Source organism: Paramacrobiotus metropolitanus, unplaced genomic scaffold (assembly GCF_019649055.1).
Source record: "Paramacrobiotus metropolitanus isolate TYO unplaced genomic scaffold, Prichtersi_v1.0 Parri_scaffold0000127, whole genome shotgun sequence".
NCBI classification, from domain to species: Eukaryota; Metazoa; Tardigrada; class Eutardigrada; order Parachela; family Macrobiotidae; genus Paramacrobiotus; species Paramacrobiotus metropolitanus.
The window spans coordinates 1-14,941 of record NW_026570347.1 but is presented as its reverse complement, the minus strand read 5'-3'; the positions used below and the strand labels follow the sequence as shown (position 1 = coordinate 14,941).

General features: G+C 40.7%; 5 protein-coding genes across 9 annotated transcripts; 4 read left to right on the top strand and 1 right to left on the bottom strand.

Annotated features, from left to right (window-relative positions):
- The first annotated feature begins 271 nt into the window (after positions 1 to 271).
- LOC129598694 (piggyBac transposable element-derived protein 4-like) lies at positions 272 to 2,285 on the top strand. The gene is made up of 3 exons (XM_055496719.1): positions 272 to 327; positions 476 to 1,780; positions 1,882 to 2,285. Exons 2-3 carry the CDS (start codon positions 571 to 573, stop codon positions 1,905 to 1,907), a joined length of 1,236 nt encoding a protein of 411 aa, XP_055352694.1. The 5' UTR covers positions 272 to 327; positions 476 to 570; the 3' UTR covers positions 1,908 to 2,285.
- Positions 2,286 to 2,614: 329 nt separating this feature from the next.
- On the top strand, positions 2,615 to 6,455 carry LOC129598646 (guanine nucleotide-binding protein G(i) subunit alpha-like). Of its 4 annotated transcripts, none has more exons than XM_055496641.1 (4): positions 2,615 to 3,390; positions 3,764 to 4,048; positions 4,341 to 4,926; positions 5,600 to 6,455. In XM_055496641.1, exons 3-4 carry the CDS (start codon positions 4,350 to 4,352, stop codon positions 6,082 to 6,084), a joined length of 1,062 nt encoding a protein of 353 aa, XP_055352616.1. In that variant the 5' UTR covers positions 2,615 to 3,390; positions 3,764 to 4,048; positions 4,341 to 4,349; the 3' UTR covers positions 6,085 to 6,455. The 4 variants fall into 4 exon arrangements, with proteins under 4 accessions (XP_055352616.1, XP_055352618.1, XP_055352615.1 ...); XM_055496643.1 differs by having other exon boundaries at positions 3,717 to 4,048; XM_055496640.1 differs by having other exon boundaries at positions 2,615 to 3,412.
- Positions 6,456 to 7,212: 757 nt separating this feature from the next.
- On the top strand, positions 7,213 to 10,033 carry LOC129598658 (conserved oligomeric Golgi complex subunit 8-like). Its single transcript, XM_055496657.1, has 6 exons — positions 7,213 to 7,701; positions 7,819 to 8,082; positions 8,225 to 8,467; positions 8,751 to 8,945; positions 9,077 to 9,276; positions 9,479 to 10,033. The coding sequence occupies exons 1-6, from the start codon at positions 7,429 to 7,431 to the stop codon at positions 9,969 to 9,971; spliced, it is 1,668 nt and encodes a 555-aa protein (XP_055352632.1). The 5' UTR covers positions 7,213 to 7,428; the 3' UTR covers positions 9,972 to 10,033.
- A 49-nt stretch (positions 10,034 to 10,082) lies between these two features.
- On the bottom strand, positions 10,083 to 12,804 carry LOC129598659 (pyridoxal kinase-like). 2 transcript variants are annotated; one of them, XM_055496659.1, is made up of 9 exons: positions 12,373 to 12,804; positions 12,146 to 12,200; positions 11,739 to 11,846; positions 11,580 to 11,663; positions 11,218 to 11,252; positions 11,035 to 11,120; positions 10,807 to 10,955; positions 10,533 to 10,721; positions 10,083 to 10,456 (listed from the first exon to the last, which is right to left on the bottom strand). In XM_055496659.1, the coding sequence occupies exons 1-9, from the start codon at positions 12,490 to 12,492 to the stop codon at positions 10,320 to 10,322; spliced, it is 963 nt and encodes a 320-aa protein (XP_055352634.1). In that variant the 5' UTR covers positions 12,493 to 12,804; the 3' UTR covers positions 10,083 to 10,319. The 2 variants fall into 2 exon arrangements, with proteins under 2 accessions (XP_055352634.1, XP_055352635.1); XM_055496660.1 differs by having other exon boundaries at positions 10,533 to 10,676.
- A 246-nt stretch (positions 12,805 to 13,050) lies between these two features.
- LOC129598680 (26S proteasome regulatory subunit 10B-like) lies at positions 13,051 to 14,931 on the top strand (the record flags this gene model as incomplete). The annotated part of the gene is made up of 7 exons (XM_055496704.1): positions 13,051 to 13,296; positions 13,402 to 13,757; positions 14,017 to 14,166; positions 14,255 to 14,440; positions 14,509 to 14,617; positions 14,752 to 14,832; positions 14,900 to 14,931. Coding segments are annotated over exons 1-7 (999 nt in total), but the record flags the coding sequence as incomplete, so codon positions are not given.
- Between the last annotated feature and the right edge of the window lie 10 nt (positions 14,932 to 14,941).

The following is a 14,941-nucleotide window of genomic DNA, read 5'->3' as shown; positions in this document are numbered from 1 at the left end:
AGCAGAATGATTCGGAAGATGATGAACAATCGGATGATGAAGATTTTTTATACACTTTAAACGACGAGGAATATGTGTCGCGTAGCGGTATCAGTTGGAAATGCTACGCTGAACCTAACACGAAAACACGCACGCAAAATTTAATGAATGGAAAGTCGGGTGTACCATCCCACATCCGTTCCCGAATCGAAACACCGGCAGACTGTTTCCGGTTATTTTTAACTGTGGAGGTCAAAAACGTACTGCTGCAGTTCACCAACATGCACGGACCACGTTTATTTTCTGATTGGCCAGTATTAACACCTCAGGAACTTGATGCGTTTCTTGGTAAGTAAACAACAATCCCGTTCCTTGTGCGCGATAAAAGTAATTATTACCAATAAACAATACTTAAATTAATAAACGATATAATAATTAATATATCAATGATCAGCAAATAATATAATAATAAATAAGATAAGTATTATTTCATTAGGTTTACTCATTCTCCAAGCAGCGAATAATGATAACTGCCACCCTGTACATGAGCTGTGGAGCAAAGCGGAAGGAAGAGCGTTATATGGAGCCGTAATGTCTCGTGACCGTTTTAAGCAGATTCTCGTTGCTCTTCGCTTTGATGATCCCTTATCGCGTCATGCCTTTGTCAAAAAAGACAAACTGACACACATTCGCAATGTGTTGAACTTATGGGTGCCGCTTTTGTTTGCAAACTACGTGCCGGGAGAGAATGTGACAGTCGACGAACAGCTGCTCCCGTTCAAGGGCCGTTGTCATTTCAAGCAGTATATGCCCAATAAGCCCCGCAGTAAATACGGCCTTAAAATTTTTATGGTTTGTGACATTAATGGATACTGTTTGAATTTCCAAATCTACGTCGGTAGAACCACCGATGGACCACCGGAAAAAAATCAGGGACAGCGGGTGGTAATGGATATGGTGGAGCCTTTTGGTTGCAACTCGGGGAGAAATGTTTATATGGATAATTTTTTTACGAGTCTGCAATTGGCCGAAAAACTTTGGGAACGTAATATGACATTGATTGGCACCATCAGAAAAAACAAAGCGGAAGTTCCGCTACAGTTCTTGCCACACAAAGACCGTGCAGTGTATTCCAGCTTGTTTGGCTACCACGAACAATATACCATTGTTTCATATGTGCCGCGCGCCCGAAGGGCTGTAATCCTATTGAGCACGCTGCACCATGATAGCGAGATCGATGAAACACTGGTGAACAATGACGGAAAACAGCTAAACAAGCCGGAAATAATTCTGGACTACAACAAAGGAAAAGCTGGCGTAGATTTATTAGACCAGATCATCAGTTACAACAGCGTAAAGCGAAAGTGCCGACGTTGGCCAATGGCCGTGTTCTTTGGGATTGTTGACGTGTCTTTGCATAACAGTTTCGTAATATGGGATAACATCAACCCCGGCTGGAATATTGCTTCGCCTCATAGACGCCGTACTTTTTTGCGGAAAGTCGGATATGCGTTAATTACACCCCAACTACTAAACCGCCGAAATGTGAAGACTTTGCATATCGACATTAAGTGTCAGATTGACGTTGTTCTGAATTTTTTGGAAATTCCTTTGCCTACTAAATCCGCTGAACCTTCCCCGGCAGTACTAACAAAACTGACCTCACGCGTTCGCTGCAAACCATGCTACGATAGCGAGAGGCGAACTTCCTGCACATCAACGTGTTGTGCCGGATGTCAAGTTCCAGTGTGCGGCAAGCACACCATTCGTTTGTGCCAGCTGTGTGCAAAGGGGAACCTAGGTAACAGTTAATGTTATTTTTTTGCTTATTATTTTCGCTAAAATTAATAATTATTAGTATTGTAATTGTTGGCCATGAAATCACAATCATTAATATTACAGATTCTGATTCTGAGACACTGGAGTGACCGATAACATTGTGGAGTGTGGATTTCTTTGCAGTTTGACTTCTACATTTGCTTACTTTAACTTCGTGTTTTAGAATGTTAATTAGTTGTACTCAATATAAAATAATTACGGGCGTGTAACTGTAACGTGACTCTTGCGATTAAACTCTGATAAGTGTGCTGAACACGGTGTGGTGCAGTAGCCTCTCTGTGTCCCTTTCAGATCTATTTTCCCTTTCATTTGTCAGTAGCGCCAAACAGACCAATGGCTAGCACTTGTATCAGTTTGATGCAGTTAGGCGTTAACGGATAAAAATATGTCAGGCCATTAAGAGTTAATTTACTACTTTTGGTTGTAGTACAAATCATACTTTTCCTTTCGAATGGCTTATGCCTACGCTTTCCGTGCAAAGGACGGACTGCTCTCGTCTCTAGCAGTCACAACAGAAGTACATCCCACTGGGTGGAATGTATTTCTTCTTTATTTTATTTTAAATAAAGCTTTGCTCGTTTCGTTTTTTTTGCTTCTCTTTGCTTTTTCATGACCACCCCTTACGCCGCCAGGTGTTGCACTGCTTTTCGGCTGGCTGCGGCTGTCAAGTTGAAGAATCTTCGGCTGATCTCACTAAGCCGGCTCTGACCAGTATTGTACGTGACCGTTTATCGGGTTTTCCTGTGGGTTTTTATTAAAATTTACAGCAGACTTCATACTCTATTTATGCCCTTTAAAAAATGTACAAACAAACACCGTCGTCTTATCCTGAAAGTCGGTGCCATGACCGACATAGCACAGCACGTCTGACGTAAAAAGCTTTCTGATATGGCATCAGCATATGATACAGAAGACAGACACTCGCATGTTTACTCTTGTTGGTGTTTTATCCAACGAAGCTTTTGCACAAAAAAATCTTACACGCACGCTCGCTTGCACTAAGGGCGGTTACGACCTTCTATACTAGTATTATCAAGTCTTACACTCTTACATTAAACTTAAAGTGCATGCAGCACTGCACAGTGCAAACAGCTTCGGTGCTCGTCCCGGGATCTCACAAATTCCCATTGTCGTGGACTCGTGCGCCAGTCCTAAACATCACGGCTGATCTAATCCTCCTGGAGGGATTAGGTGATGTTTAGGTGTGCGCCAGAGAAAAAGGAGCAAAACAAGGGGGATTTAAGTTACTAGTTTAGCCCACGCTAACCACGCCCTCCGAATCTAACATGCACATCGCACACCTGTGCATGTGGGGACGAATGTGCATATTTGCTGATTCAACAAAAAGTCAGTCGACCTATTGAAAACAAGTTTCGCCGTTTCAATCGTATAACGGCTAAAAATTTATTCTCGGATCAGCGTCGTACGAATTTCTCGCTGCTGCATATCATTTAAGTACTCAATTTATTGCACTCAATAACGGCGGAATCTTGAGCGAGAAATTTGCTAGGAACTGAATGTTGTTAGGGAAGACGGTCGAAGTTCCAACGGCGGAGCACTCCGTTGCAACAGGTATTGGAGCAACAGTCAACAGGTATTGGCCGTATTGCATGTTTATTTAAACAATCCGATCGGCCATCGGGTACCTGTAACTTACTAATGATTAAGTTTTGAATGAGCATCGAGTACGTTATTTCGGATGCACCAAGGTCCGAGTGGTCAATATGTAGTGCGAGAATTTGCTTATCAATTTCTAAGTAATCCAATCAACTTTTAATGGTGTATTAAATTATACAGCGAATCTGCGAATGGTTTCATAATTTTATTGTTATTTTCATTATAACTATTATTAACTATTATTATCTGTTAAACTTGGCTACTATGTTTGCATATCGTAGGCTTCAGTTTCACCGGATGTAATTCAGATCTGTTTTTTGTAATTCAGTTTCACGAAAACTGACTATGCGGTTCAGTTTGAATATTCGATTCATTGGATTGCCCCAGGAGTTCTCGAAGTGATTGAAGTGCGGAAGGTGAAAAGTGGACAGCTTGAGTGGGGACAGCGTTGGCTATATTCAAACCTTGCAGAATTAGCTATTATTTGGATTGATGAGCATATTATTCTGCTCATCAGTTGAGTGATTGTATGCCCACTTTACCACTTATCTATTAATTGTTCGATTGGGTCCATCCGTGTCGGACTCGTTCCACGCTTTGCGGGCCTGAGCTGGTAAGAACAGTGGCCATTATGATCATTTTTGCGCTTTTAATTATTGCTTGTTAATAATACTAACTCGAAATTTGAAAGTTTTTTTTTCGAGTACTACTGTACGAGGTTTCACTTTGTTTTTTCGATCCACGATCCACTCTTTCTCGCGTACAAGGAATACAAATATCTAGTCACGTTATAAGAGTATGTTGTTGATGTGGTAATAATTAAGATTGTTATAAGATACTATTCTGATCTTTTGAGTGAAAACGCAATTTGACTGCAAAATATTTTGGAATGCCTGTCTTTGTAGGCATAAAAAATGGGTTGTGCCCAAAGTATCGAAGATAAACAAGCCGTGGAGAAAAGCAGACAGATCGATCGGGGAATACGGGCGGATGAAGTACGTCGCAATCGAGAAGTTAAACTGTTGCTTCTCGGTGCTGGTGAATCAGGGAAGAGCACGATTGTCAAGCAGATGAAAATTATTCACGATCACGGCTATGGCGAGTCGGAATGTCTCAATTACAAAGGCGTCGTGTACAATAATACGATTCAGTCTTTAATGGCCATCATTCGGGCAATGGGTCAGTTGCGTATTGATTTTGCTGAACGCCAGCGATCGGAAGATGCGCGGCTGTTTTTCTCCATGTGTCTGCAGCTTCAGGATGGCGAAATGACACCGGAATTAGCCATGACTATGAAGCGATTGTGGTTAGATCGCGGTGTACAGGAATGCTATTCGCGTAGTCAAGAATATCAGCTGAACGATTCAGCCAGTTATTATCTGAATTCCTTGGACCGATTAGCCAATCCGGCGTACATTCCCACCCAACAGGATGTGCTTCGCACACGAGTGAAAACTACCGGGATTATCGAAACTCATTTTGAATTTAAAGGTATGTTTCTTTGAGTGAATTTCTAAACTGAATATTTTTGTACTCGTGATTGGGCGAATTGCTAAAACCTTTTCCACAAATCTGTACAAGTACGCTTGGAAGCGCGCACAAAACCAATACCGTAAGTTACGGCGGCGGTACAACGGAACTTGCGTGCTTGTAGGTACTGGTGGGGCACTGGGGTTGCATATGCCTTGTAAATCTGCTCGTCTCTGTAAGCTGACAAGTGAGCAAAAACGTCCTTTAATAATGTTATAATACATAACGCTGATGTATGATGTATCTGTACACATGGATATGTGCTAGATTCATTCACAATTCTGCATTTGTAATCAGATATGTCGGCGTTTTAAAAATAGCAGATCGGATGTGTGCTGCACTTTTAATTATTTACTTAGCCGGCGCTGTCAAAGTGAACCGGCTTAGATTACCGCTGTAAGTTTTTTATCGAGTTAACTTATATTACTTTATTTTGATTTTATAGCACAGGAAAAAAATTCTGTTTCTGTTTTTATCTCATTTTCATTCATGGAGACGCTTGGCAGTCGACACTCAAGGTTTTGGCTTGTTTTATGAAAACTTTTGCTTGTATAGTTTCGTTGGAAAGTCTATTGCATATTTAAGTACGTATTTAAGGTACCCAGATTGCAGCTTTGCGTTTTATTTTTTTCAGGAGTTAGTTTCAAACTCTTTGATGTCGGCGGGCAGCGATCAGAACGCAAAAAATGGATACACTGTTTTGAAGGAGTAACCGCTATCATCTTTTGTGTAGCCATGAATTGCTATGATATGAAGCTACAGGAAGATGAAACGGTCAATCGGATGTTTGAGTCGATGAAACTGTTCGACTCCATCTGCAATAATCGCTGGTTTATTGAAACTTCCATCATTCTGTTTTTGAACAAGAAAGACTTATTCGAAGAAAAAATTCACCGCTCACCTCTGACGGTGTGTTTTCCGGAGTACCATGGAGGAAATAGCTATGAAGAGGCTTCTGCATACATTCAAATGCGCTTTGAATTGCTTAACCACAATCCTGACAAAGAGATCTACTCTCATTTTACGTGTGCCACCGATACGAATAATATGGAATTCGTCTTCGATTCCGTAACCGATGTTATCATTAAAAATCAGCTGAAGGACGTGGGGCTGTACTGAAAAGTTGTCAGCGAAAATCGGTTTTCTGCATCTCAGTCTACAAACATGTCATGGCTATTGGCTGTATTAATAATTAATGGTGTCGCTGTTCTTCGTTGTTATTTATGTACCTGGTTGTGACACATTACAGTTGTGCTGGTATTCTCGTGTTCCTAATTTTGTTAACAGAAATCTCTTCAAGGATCATCTCTGTAATATTTATAATTACCATGACTTGCGCTAGCAGTGTGAGTCGTCTCTTTTTGTGGGTTATAATCAGTTGATAACTTGAGCAACTGCATTGCTGGTTTGGTAGTAATGGTTTATGGTTTGGTGTTACTAGTTATTACAATTTAGTTTTGACTCACGTCTTCTTAAAATAAAATACGCAAATTAAATCGGCTTAATTCCGGGTAATTTAAAAATTACTGTCGTTCGTCAGAGCGCAAACATCAGAACTACATTAAACACCACGTAAAACGTCTGAACTGGCGTAAATCACAGGGAAATGTTGCTGGGCCAGTCTTTAAGAACTTACACTGTAAAATTAATATCTTTTTACCTGGGAAGTGGGAACTGTACATTTGCCAATTGGTTTTACCACGGTACGTATAAAGGAGTTCATCTCTTATATTATTATATAGATATATGTACCTTGGTTTTACGTTCGCTAATTTCTTATTTGCCTTTTTGGCTATATGAAAACCTTTGACACCTGCCTTTGCCTTTAACTTTTAATACGTAGTTCGTACTTGTGGTTTTTAAAACCGTGGCTGCAGAACAACCGGCAGTCCCGGCACGCTGGAGTATGCTCCAATATGCCGGGACTGCCGGTAATACCATTATACGAGTACCATAGAATAGATAATACTCTATTATTATTTATTATCCTTTTCTATGGTAGCCGTAGTACTTGTTGCAGTACGTTCTGTACTCTACTAAGTCTACGTGTAGAGTACTTACGTATTGCCATAAGTACTACCATGATAATGAGATGCATTTATTAAGTCATAATGAAAATAACAATAAAAGTGGTAAAACGTAGAAGTCAAAACCATTCGCTGTATAATTCGATTCATACACGATTCAAAAATGACTTTGATGCTACCTTGACCGCATGGCGGCTTGAGTTGTGCCCTGCCGACGTCACCGCGGTTCAAATGCATGTCCCCGTACGGTTCTACTTTCCAGCTGTTTCTCCAACCACAAAAATTAATAATTCGAAATCGGCAAATGCAAATAATTTGTGATATAAAAAATGGAAATCGGATTTCAGGAGTTGTAGTTATTACTTGTAAAACCTTTGATGCGTGTGTTCGTCTATAAGCCATTTATCCAGTTTATCGTTGCGTTTTCCTGATTTCCATGGACGCCATGGGGGAATTTAGTGTTATGCCTTTGAATCCTTCCGTGACCATCGAAGATAGTTTCGATCCCTTGGAATTTTTTCGGAATCTTTTAGTTTCGGATGGCGTCTTGCCAGCGGAGACGCAAAACGACGATGCTCGTCTCCAACTTACTGCTCAGTATGTCAGTGAGCTTTTACAGAGCAATTTGGAAATCCTGCATGCAGAAGAAGCTCGCTTGCACGAAGCAACTGCAAAACTTCACGAAGAAAAAACTGCTTTAGTTGTCGAGGTATGTGTAGAAGTCTATAAGAAAGGTAAACGTAAACAGTAAACTGCTTGACCCTCACAAGCCGTGAAAAACTTTAGTTTGTACGGATGGGTAAACATTCCAGCGATCTCGTTACAGAATTACACGGTTCTCCTAACTGCAGCCTCACAAATTAACGATGTCGTCCAAGAGCTCCCGAACATCCAGAACCGTGTAAAAGAGCGTTTGCAAAACTGTAAGCAAGCCGAGACACTGTGTCAAGCGCTGGAGAAACGTGCTGCGGACTATCATGAGCAGATTGCTCAGTCGCGTAACCAGTTTATGCAGCTGCATCAAATACAGGATTTACTGGATATTCCGAACTCTATCACGAATTTGGCTAAAAACGGACTTTTTGATGAGGTACTCACAAGTCACAACTTATTCGGCAGTGATACAGTGATGTATTCGATTTGCTTACTAATAAAACTATAAGATGACTTTTTAGTTTTTTGGTTTTTGTGGCAGTGTGATTTCATTTAATTTCGGGATATTGATGATGCAGGCTGTGGATCTGATCTTGTTTGTTGATAAGCTGAACCACCAAGCTGTCCAGGCACCCATCGTTGCGCATTTAGTAGAGGAAACGCGAAAGCGAGCGTGGATGCTGATGAATTTATTGTCGAATAAATTTCGAACTTCTCCGGTGCAGTTGCTGGAAGCGTTGAAAACCGTTTCGCTCCAGCGTCGCCTTGGCAGCTCTCTTGGCGTTAGTGTTGAAGAATTTGTCCGCACTGACTTTCTGCAGGTATCGTATTATAATTTAAAAATGTTACTATATATTGAAGCAATTTTACCACTAATAACGCAAGTGATACAGCCGAATATTTTCTACATTTGAATGTTCTTATTGCTTGGGTAACGATTACAGAGAATATTCAGTAGAGTATATATAAGGTTTGTTGGTCTTGCTTATCTATTTAATATGGGTTATTGTTAATTAGTTGTTGCTTCCAAATTCTGTTACGGTTTTAAACCTAATATTTTGTGATATCTATGAATCGATATCGGTTTTCGTTTGTATTTATTAGGCTCGAAGCGTTTATATTGGAAGCCTTGTGCGTGCAGTTCCGCAGAAGGAAACATTCCAAACGTTATCTAAAATTCTCGAAATATGCCGGCTGCATTATTTTGAGACGGTCAACTTGTATTTGTCCGTATTTCCTGATAACCCGGAATTATTACCAGATTTGCGAATACTTCCATATGTCTGGCTAAATAAGGAGGTAGGATTGCTATTTGACAAAAAATCTGTTCATGCTGTTCCAGAGTTTTCTGCGTTCACCCTTGAATTAATAAGCTTTGGGATGACTGAGGGAAATTCCAGTGGTTACAGTAATTCTGAATTGCTCTTTAGGTCTCCGAATTATCAAAATTGTTTGCAAAATCTTTACCTCGAGTGGATAACAGCCATTTGGAATCACTCTTCAATCAGTATTTGAGTCTGATGGAGATGTTTTCGCGATTTGGTGCCAATTCGTCTGCCGAGTGCATCCGCGTGTTCATCGATTACCTGTTTTCTCAACTGAAAACCGCTTTCCGTGATGCAGTAGACAAGTACGTGCTTAATTTCAAACAGTTGATACATGATACATCCATTGTTGAAACACCATTTTGGTGTGATTCTATTTTTGTCTTTTTATTGTCACATGAAGCCATGAAGGTGTTGCTCTTATAGTTCACTTTACCGAAATTGTGTGAAGGCTTTATTGTAAACTTGTAGTTAACAGTAAGCTTTGTCATGTTCCAATATTTGCAGCTTCACCTCGTCCGTCCGGACAAAGATTCAGAAAAAACCTTGGAGTCAGCCAAAGTACCCCTCTGATGTTTCTGATCGACAAAATGCAGTGAAACCGCCCGTAGAGTTGATGGAATATCCACAGTTGGCTGTACTGGGGAACAGCATTCTGGACGCCCTAAATCGCTTACGGTTCTGCTTTGTGAGCAGTCTGGTAGTACCGGTGATCCACTCCATTAACACTTTGTTATTTGATGTTGGTGTCGTTATTCGAGGGCTCGAAAGGAAAGAAGGACAATTAGTGGAAGATTTGGAAAATGCGTATCATAAATTTTTCGTGCCTTTCATAGAGAAAGCCAGAGATATGATTTGTCCGTTGCAAGAGGCTACCGCAGTTCTGGGTGTTTCATTGCATGAAGCGAAACTTTTGTTAGCTGTAAAGCCTGTCCAAGAAGACGGTTTCACCAATTCCCGAGTGGATGGCGAGAATGTTTTAGTTCAAAATGGATCTTAAAGTTGTATTTATTATATTTTTTCTCCATCCAGTGTTGCAGAATAAATTCTGTTGAATAATTATCATTGCAAATACTTGTATCCATAAAATCTACGGAACCCTTGTGTCAAACAATAAAATTTATCACAGGTATTTTTCACCACTGGTCTGGAAACTACTCACGTATAAAGTTTTCGTATTCGTAATTCAAAGAGCTGGAAGTCAAATTATCCTGAAGCATCACTATCGAAAGACTCCAAGAATAAATACCTTTACAATGATGAAAATACACGGAATCAGAAATCCTAAAATTTAATGTGCATGCAACGGACTACTAACTGTGAGACTCCCAAATTCCACAACAAAATGTCATTCTTTTACAGAAGCAGCTGGCGTCAGCAATTCTACAGCGTTGACACAGATGACCGGATGTTCGATATCACTTCGGCTTTGCACCAAACGAAGTTCCAAATCTTTGGGTGAAAGTATTCCCTGATGGTTAATTTCTGGAACGTAAACGATATTCATGAATGATGAGGACAATATGAAAAAACCTTCAAAATAAAAGGAATACTACAATACTTGATAAGTTAGCCAGAGTTCGGCGAATGACTGCTTGCAGAGTGGACACAGTAGCTTCGAGAGAGTGTTGAAGATTGCCATCGCTTTTCGTATGCCATGCAAGAAAAACGGCAGCGAACAAGTCACCGGTTCCGTTGAAAGAAGCTGGAAATCGAGGAATGTCTATTCGATAGCGTACTGTTTTCCCGTCTGCAGGTATTACGAAAAAAATATATTGGATCACTAGACTCAAAACGGCACACTTACGTTACATTTACACAAGTGTAAGCATTACCAGTCATGCTGCTGGCAAAGGCGACAAGAACCTCTTCGTTGCCTAATTCGCTGCTGGATATGATTATAGTACGAGGCCCTTTGTCATGTAGGCAATCCATAGCTTTCACTGCGCTCTGGGCATCGGTAATTCTTATGTCAGAGAGGAGTCTACAAAAAAGGAAAGTGCTTACTTACTTCGATGATGTCTAACCAAGCAAAATCGATTGCACTCTGCTGTCAAACATACTCGGCTTCAAATTGATTGGGTGTCATAATATCTGCCAGCGACAAAATCGTATCCCTGTAAACTTCCAACACATCTGCGTTGACATACTGTCAATCACCGAAAAAGAAACCAATTGTCTTCTGATCAGCTCCAAGCGTATAGTGCGTGCTTGCACGCGAACAGTTTGTGGCAGGAAGTACTGACCATTTTTCCATGATCGCCCAAAACAGGATCGCACACTGGAAAGGAAGCGCGATACTTTATTTATTATTATTCTAAATAAGTCACTTTGCTTCCAGCTTTAAAACTGCTGTAATATGAAGCAGAACAAAATTCAACTTGTGTTTACTTTCACTTTGATACAGTTCATATGCTCGTAACGTTCAATCACCAAAGTTCTAAACTAACTCAATCAAACCGATCTAAACATAGATCAGTATCATCGGAAGCAAAGAAAGCGCAATTCAAACGCTTTTAAAAAAATTCACAAGGAAAACGTTTAATGAAACAGCTCGAGCACTACAGCTCAAGCTCAGTTGGATCGATTCCGCTTACAACCACCGTACCGTAAACAAGAGATGGATTGGTGCGCTTCAAATCTCTCGCAATATCCCCCAACTTGCATAATAAGCCTTTCGAACGAACAAATCCTGCGAAAGACGTCAACAGAAACAAGTAAATACTTAACGAAAACACTACGCAGATCAATAACTACCGCTTCCCACCTGTTAACAAATGACTATACTGCCTATCGAGATCGTTCTCCTTCAGACCGTCATACAGTTCTTGTAGAGATAATTCATCCAAAACAGATCCCTTCACGACAGGATAACCTAAAATCCAAAATGCAGACGCACACTTTCATTCACACGTACTTGTACACATACGAGATACTGTTATAGCTCGCCATTCACCGGTATGTACAATATGAAGCAAATTACTGTAATAATTTGGATACGTATACAATTGTATGCGTCTAACGTCTCTAATCACACTGCTTAATTTAAAACTGTCAGGTATTACCAACAATAACTGGGCTCACGGGACCACGGTTGTGAAATACATAAAATATGTTAGTATCCGTATACTAATTACTAAGCAGTTACGAAAGAAGCAAAGAACTGTTACTAACCGGTATGGTTTGAAAACTGCACCGTGTTGATAAAGTCCACATCGAAACCGAGCACCTATGAACAAGAAAAAATAGTAACTTTAGAGTTTAGGGCATACTAGAAACGTTGCACATTACATTATATCAGGCATCGACCAACGTAAACACTAAACAGCATTGATATCGCAGATAGTTTTTTTGTCGATCAAAGGTGATACAGTATGCAAACACTTCACAATTAGCAAGACCTGCAAGGGAAAGACTGCACTTCGATTTCCAACATATCCCGACACAACATGACTCTGGATCGATAACACTCGATAGTCATCCGAGTTGCTGTTTTGATACAATTGTGCAGGTGACCCCATAAGTAAGCAGAGTAGTAAACAAAACTCCGATGGATGATAATCGAAGAACCGTCCAAAAAACAATCGGCGGGACTTCTCGTCACTTCCGGATCCTGTTTCCGCGCGCTTTGACTTGCAGACTCACTTGCTTGCAGCTTTACGGTATGCTGTTAATGCGCCTCATTTTCGGCCTTTCAAAGCAAAAATGGTAGTAATCCCAGCGCTTCCTTACGCCAATATAATTACGGAAGATACGATCAAGCAACCCCTGCATGAAATCGCATGAAAGCGCAAAACCTATGTTTGCAGAAAATTCATAAACAGGAAACAACAGCCGACCAAACCTAATGAAAGTGCGGAATCAGAACAGCTGACAGACTTGGGAACGGTAAAGTTCTAAACTCTGACGGCGTAAGGCAGCCTTCATGCCGAAAGCCTTTAAGCTGCCACTAGCACTCATGGATCACGTGGTTCAACTCCTTGACGTATCGCTGCATTAAGCACGTGGTACAGTAGTATGTACCAAATACCCTTCGTGTCAAAATTAATGCTGAATCAGATTGCTCATTTGCCCACAAGTTCATAACAAAATTTTTACCGTTTTTACGGTTTTCTTTTAAAGCTGATACTTATCGTCGTAGCAAAAACAACGAAGTTTTAAGGATCAGAAATACTGAAAAGATTGATTTCGAAACAGTTTTTACCCTTGATGATTTATAGTGTATTATCTGGCCACAAAAATGGACGAAGCGCGTGTGAAGGCTCTCCAGGAGTTTCGCAAGATGATTGTCGAACACCGAAAACTCGAACAGCGTTTAAAAGAATGTAAGCGCTTGATAAAGCTGAACTGTCTTCTGCAGCGTGGTCATTGGTACATCTGTTTTGGTTTTTATTTTGTTACCTGTGTGAATTAAATTGTACTGCTTCTAGTGCGGGAAGAGCAGAAGAAGCTGACCAAGCAGTACGATAAATCCGAGAACGACATAAAAGCTCTGCAGAGTGTAGGACAGATTATTGGTGAGGTTCTTCGTCAGCTGGATGAAGAGCGTTTCATTGTAAAAGCGGCAAACGGGCCTCGTTATCTGGTTGGATGTCGGCGTCAATTGGACAAGACCCTGCTTAAACCGGGAACGAGAATAGCCTTGGATATGACCACTTTAACCGTGATGCGACAGCTGCCTCGCGAGGTCGATCCTCTGGTGTACAACATGTCACACGAAGATCCTGGCGCTGTAACTTTCGGCTCTGTTGGTGGTTTAAACGATCAGATTCGAGAACTGCGAGAGGTATCGTATACGCTAGATATTATTTTTTGTCAGTGCGACTTTTTGCTGATTCCGGATTGAATTTCTGCGTTTGGCTTGCACCTAAATTTAAGGGAATTTTTGAAAGCTTAACGAGTTAACGGAAAGAAAATGTGCACAGTTGTTGATGCTTCAGTGGCTTCACACTTGGACCTACGTTCTGTGCTTACCTAAAAAATTTAACAACCGCAGTTCTGTATTTCTTACGATCAACTGCAGGTAAATTAAAATGCAAATGCAGGTGATTGAGTTGCCGTTGACGAATCCGGAGTTGTTTTTACGTGTTGGAGTGAAGCCACCCAAAGGCTGCCTTCTTTACGGACCACCTGGCACTGGAAAAACATTGTTGGCCAGAGCTGTTGCTAGCCAGCTGGACTGCAATTTTCTTAAAGTGAGTAACTACTGGCTACACCGTTAAATACTCTGGATTTCCTGGTAGTACAGATACATTCTCGAAGTTAATCAAATGGCTTATTTAGGTCGTATCAAGCGCAATTGTGGATAAGTATATCGGGGAAAGTGCGCGCATGATTCGGGAGATGTTTCAGTACGCTCGCGACCATGAACCATGCATTATTTTTATGGATGAAATTGATGCGATTGGTGGGCGACGCTTCTCTGAAGGTACATCTGCTGATCGAGAAATTCAGAGGACACTGATGGAGGTTAGTTGTTACGAATTAACTCTGGAAACAATAATTCAGGCTGTTGAATAAAAAGAAAATGTTTCCAGCTTCTCAACCTGATGGATGGCTTTGATGTTTTGGGACAACTAAAATCATCCGCCACTATCCGATACACCTGGGCTTTATTACGACCTGGGCGTTTGGATAAAAAAATTGGTAAGTAGCATTTTTGTATGAACTGTGAATTGGCATTGTCAATTTTGTTCTGGTAAATACTGAGCTCGAGTGGTGCGCTCATTCTTACCTTTTTTGGAGAAGAATTTTTTATCAGGGGGTGTTTTCTGCTTCAGAGATTCCGTTACCTAATGAGTTAGCTCGCTTGGAGATTTTGAAAATTCACTCTGGTCCTATCGCGAAACATGGTGAAATAGGTAAAAGTATTGAAACATTTAGTATTTCCATACTTGCGAACTAACAACTTGTGTATTTGTTTCATAGATCTGGAAGCTGTGGTAAAATTGTCGGAAACTTTCACATGGT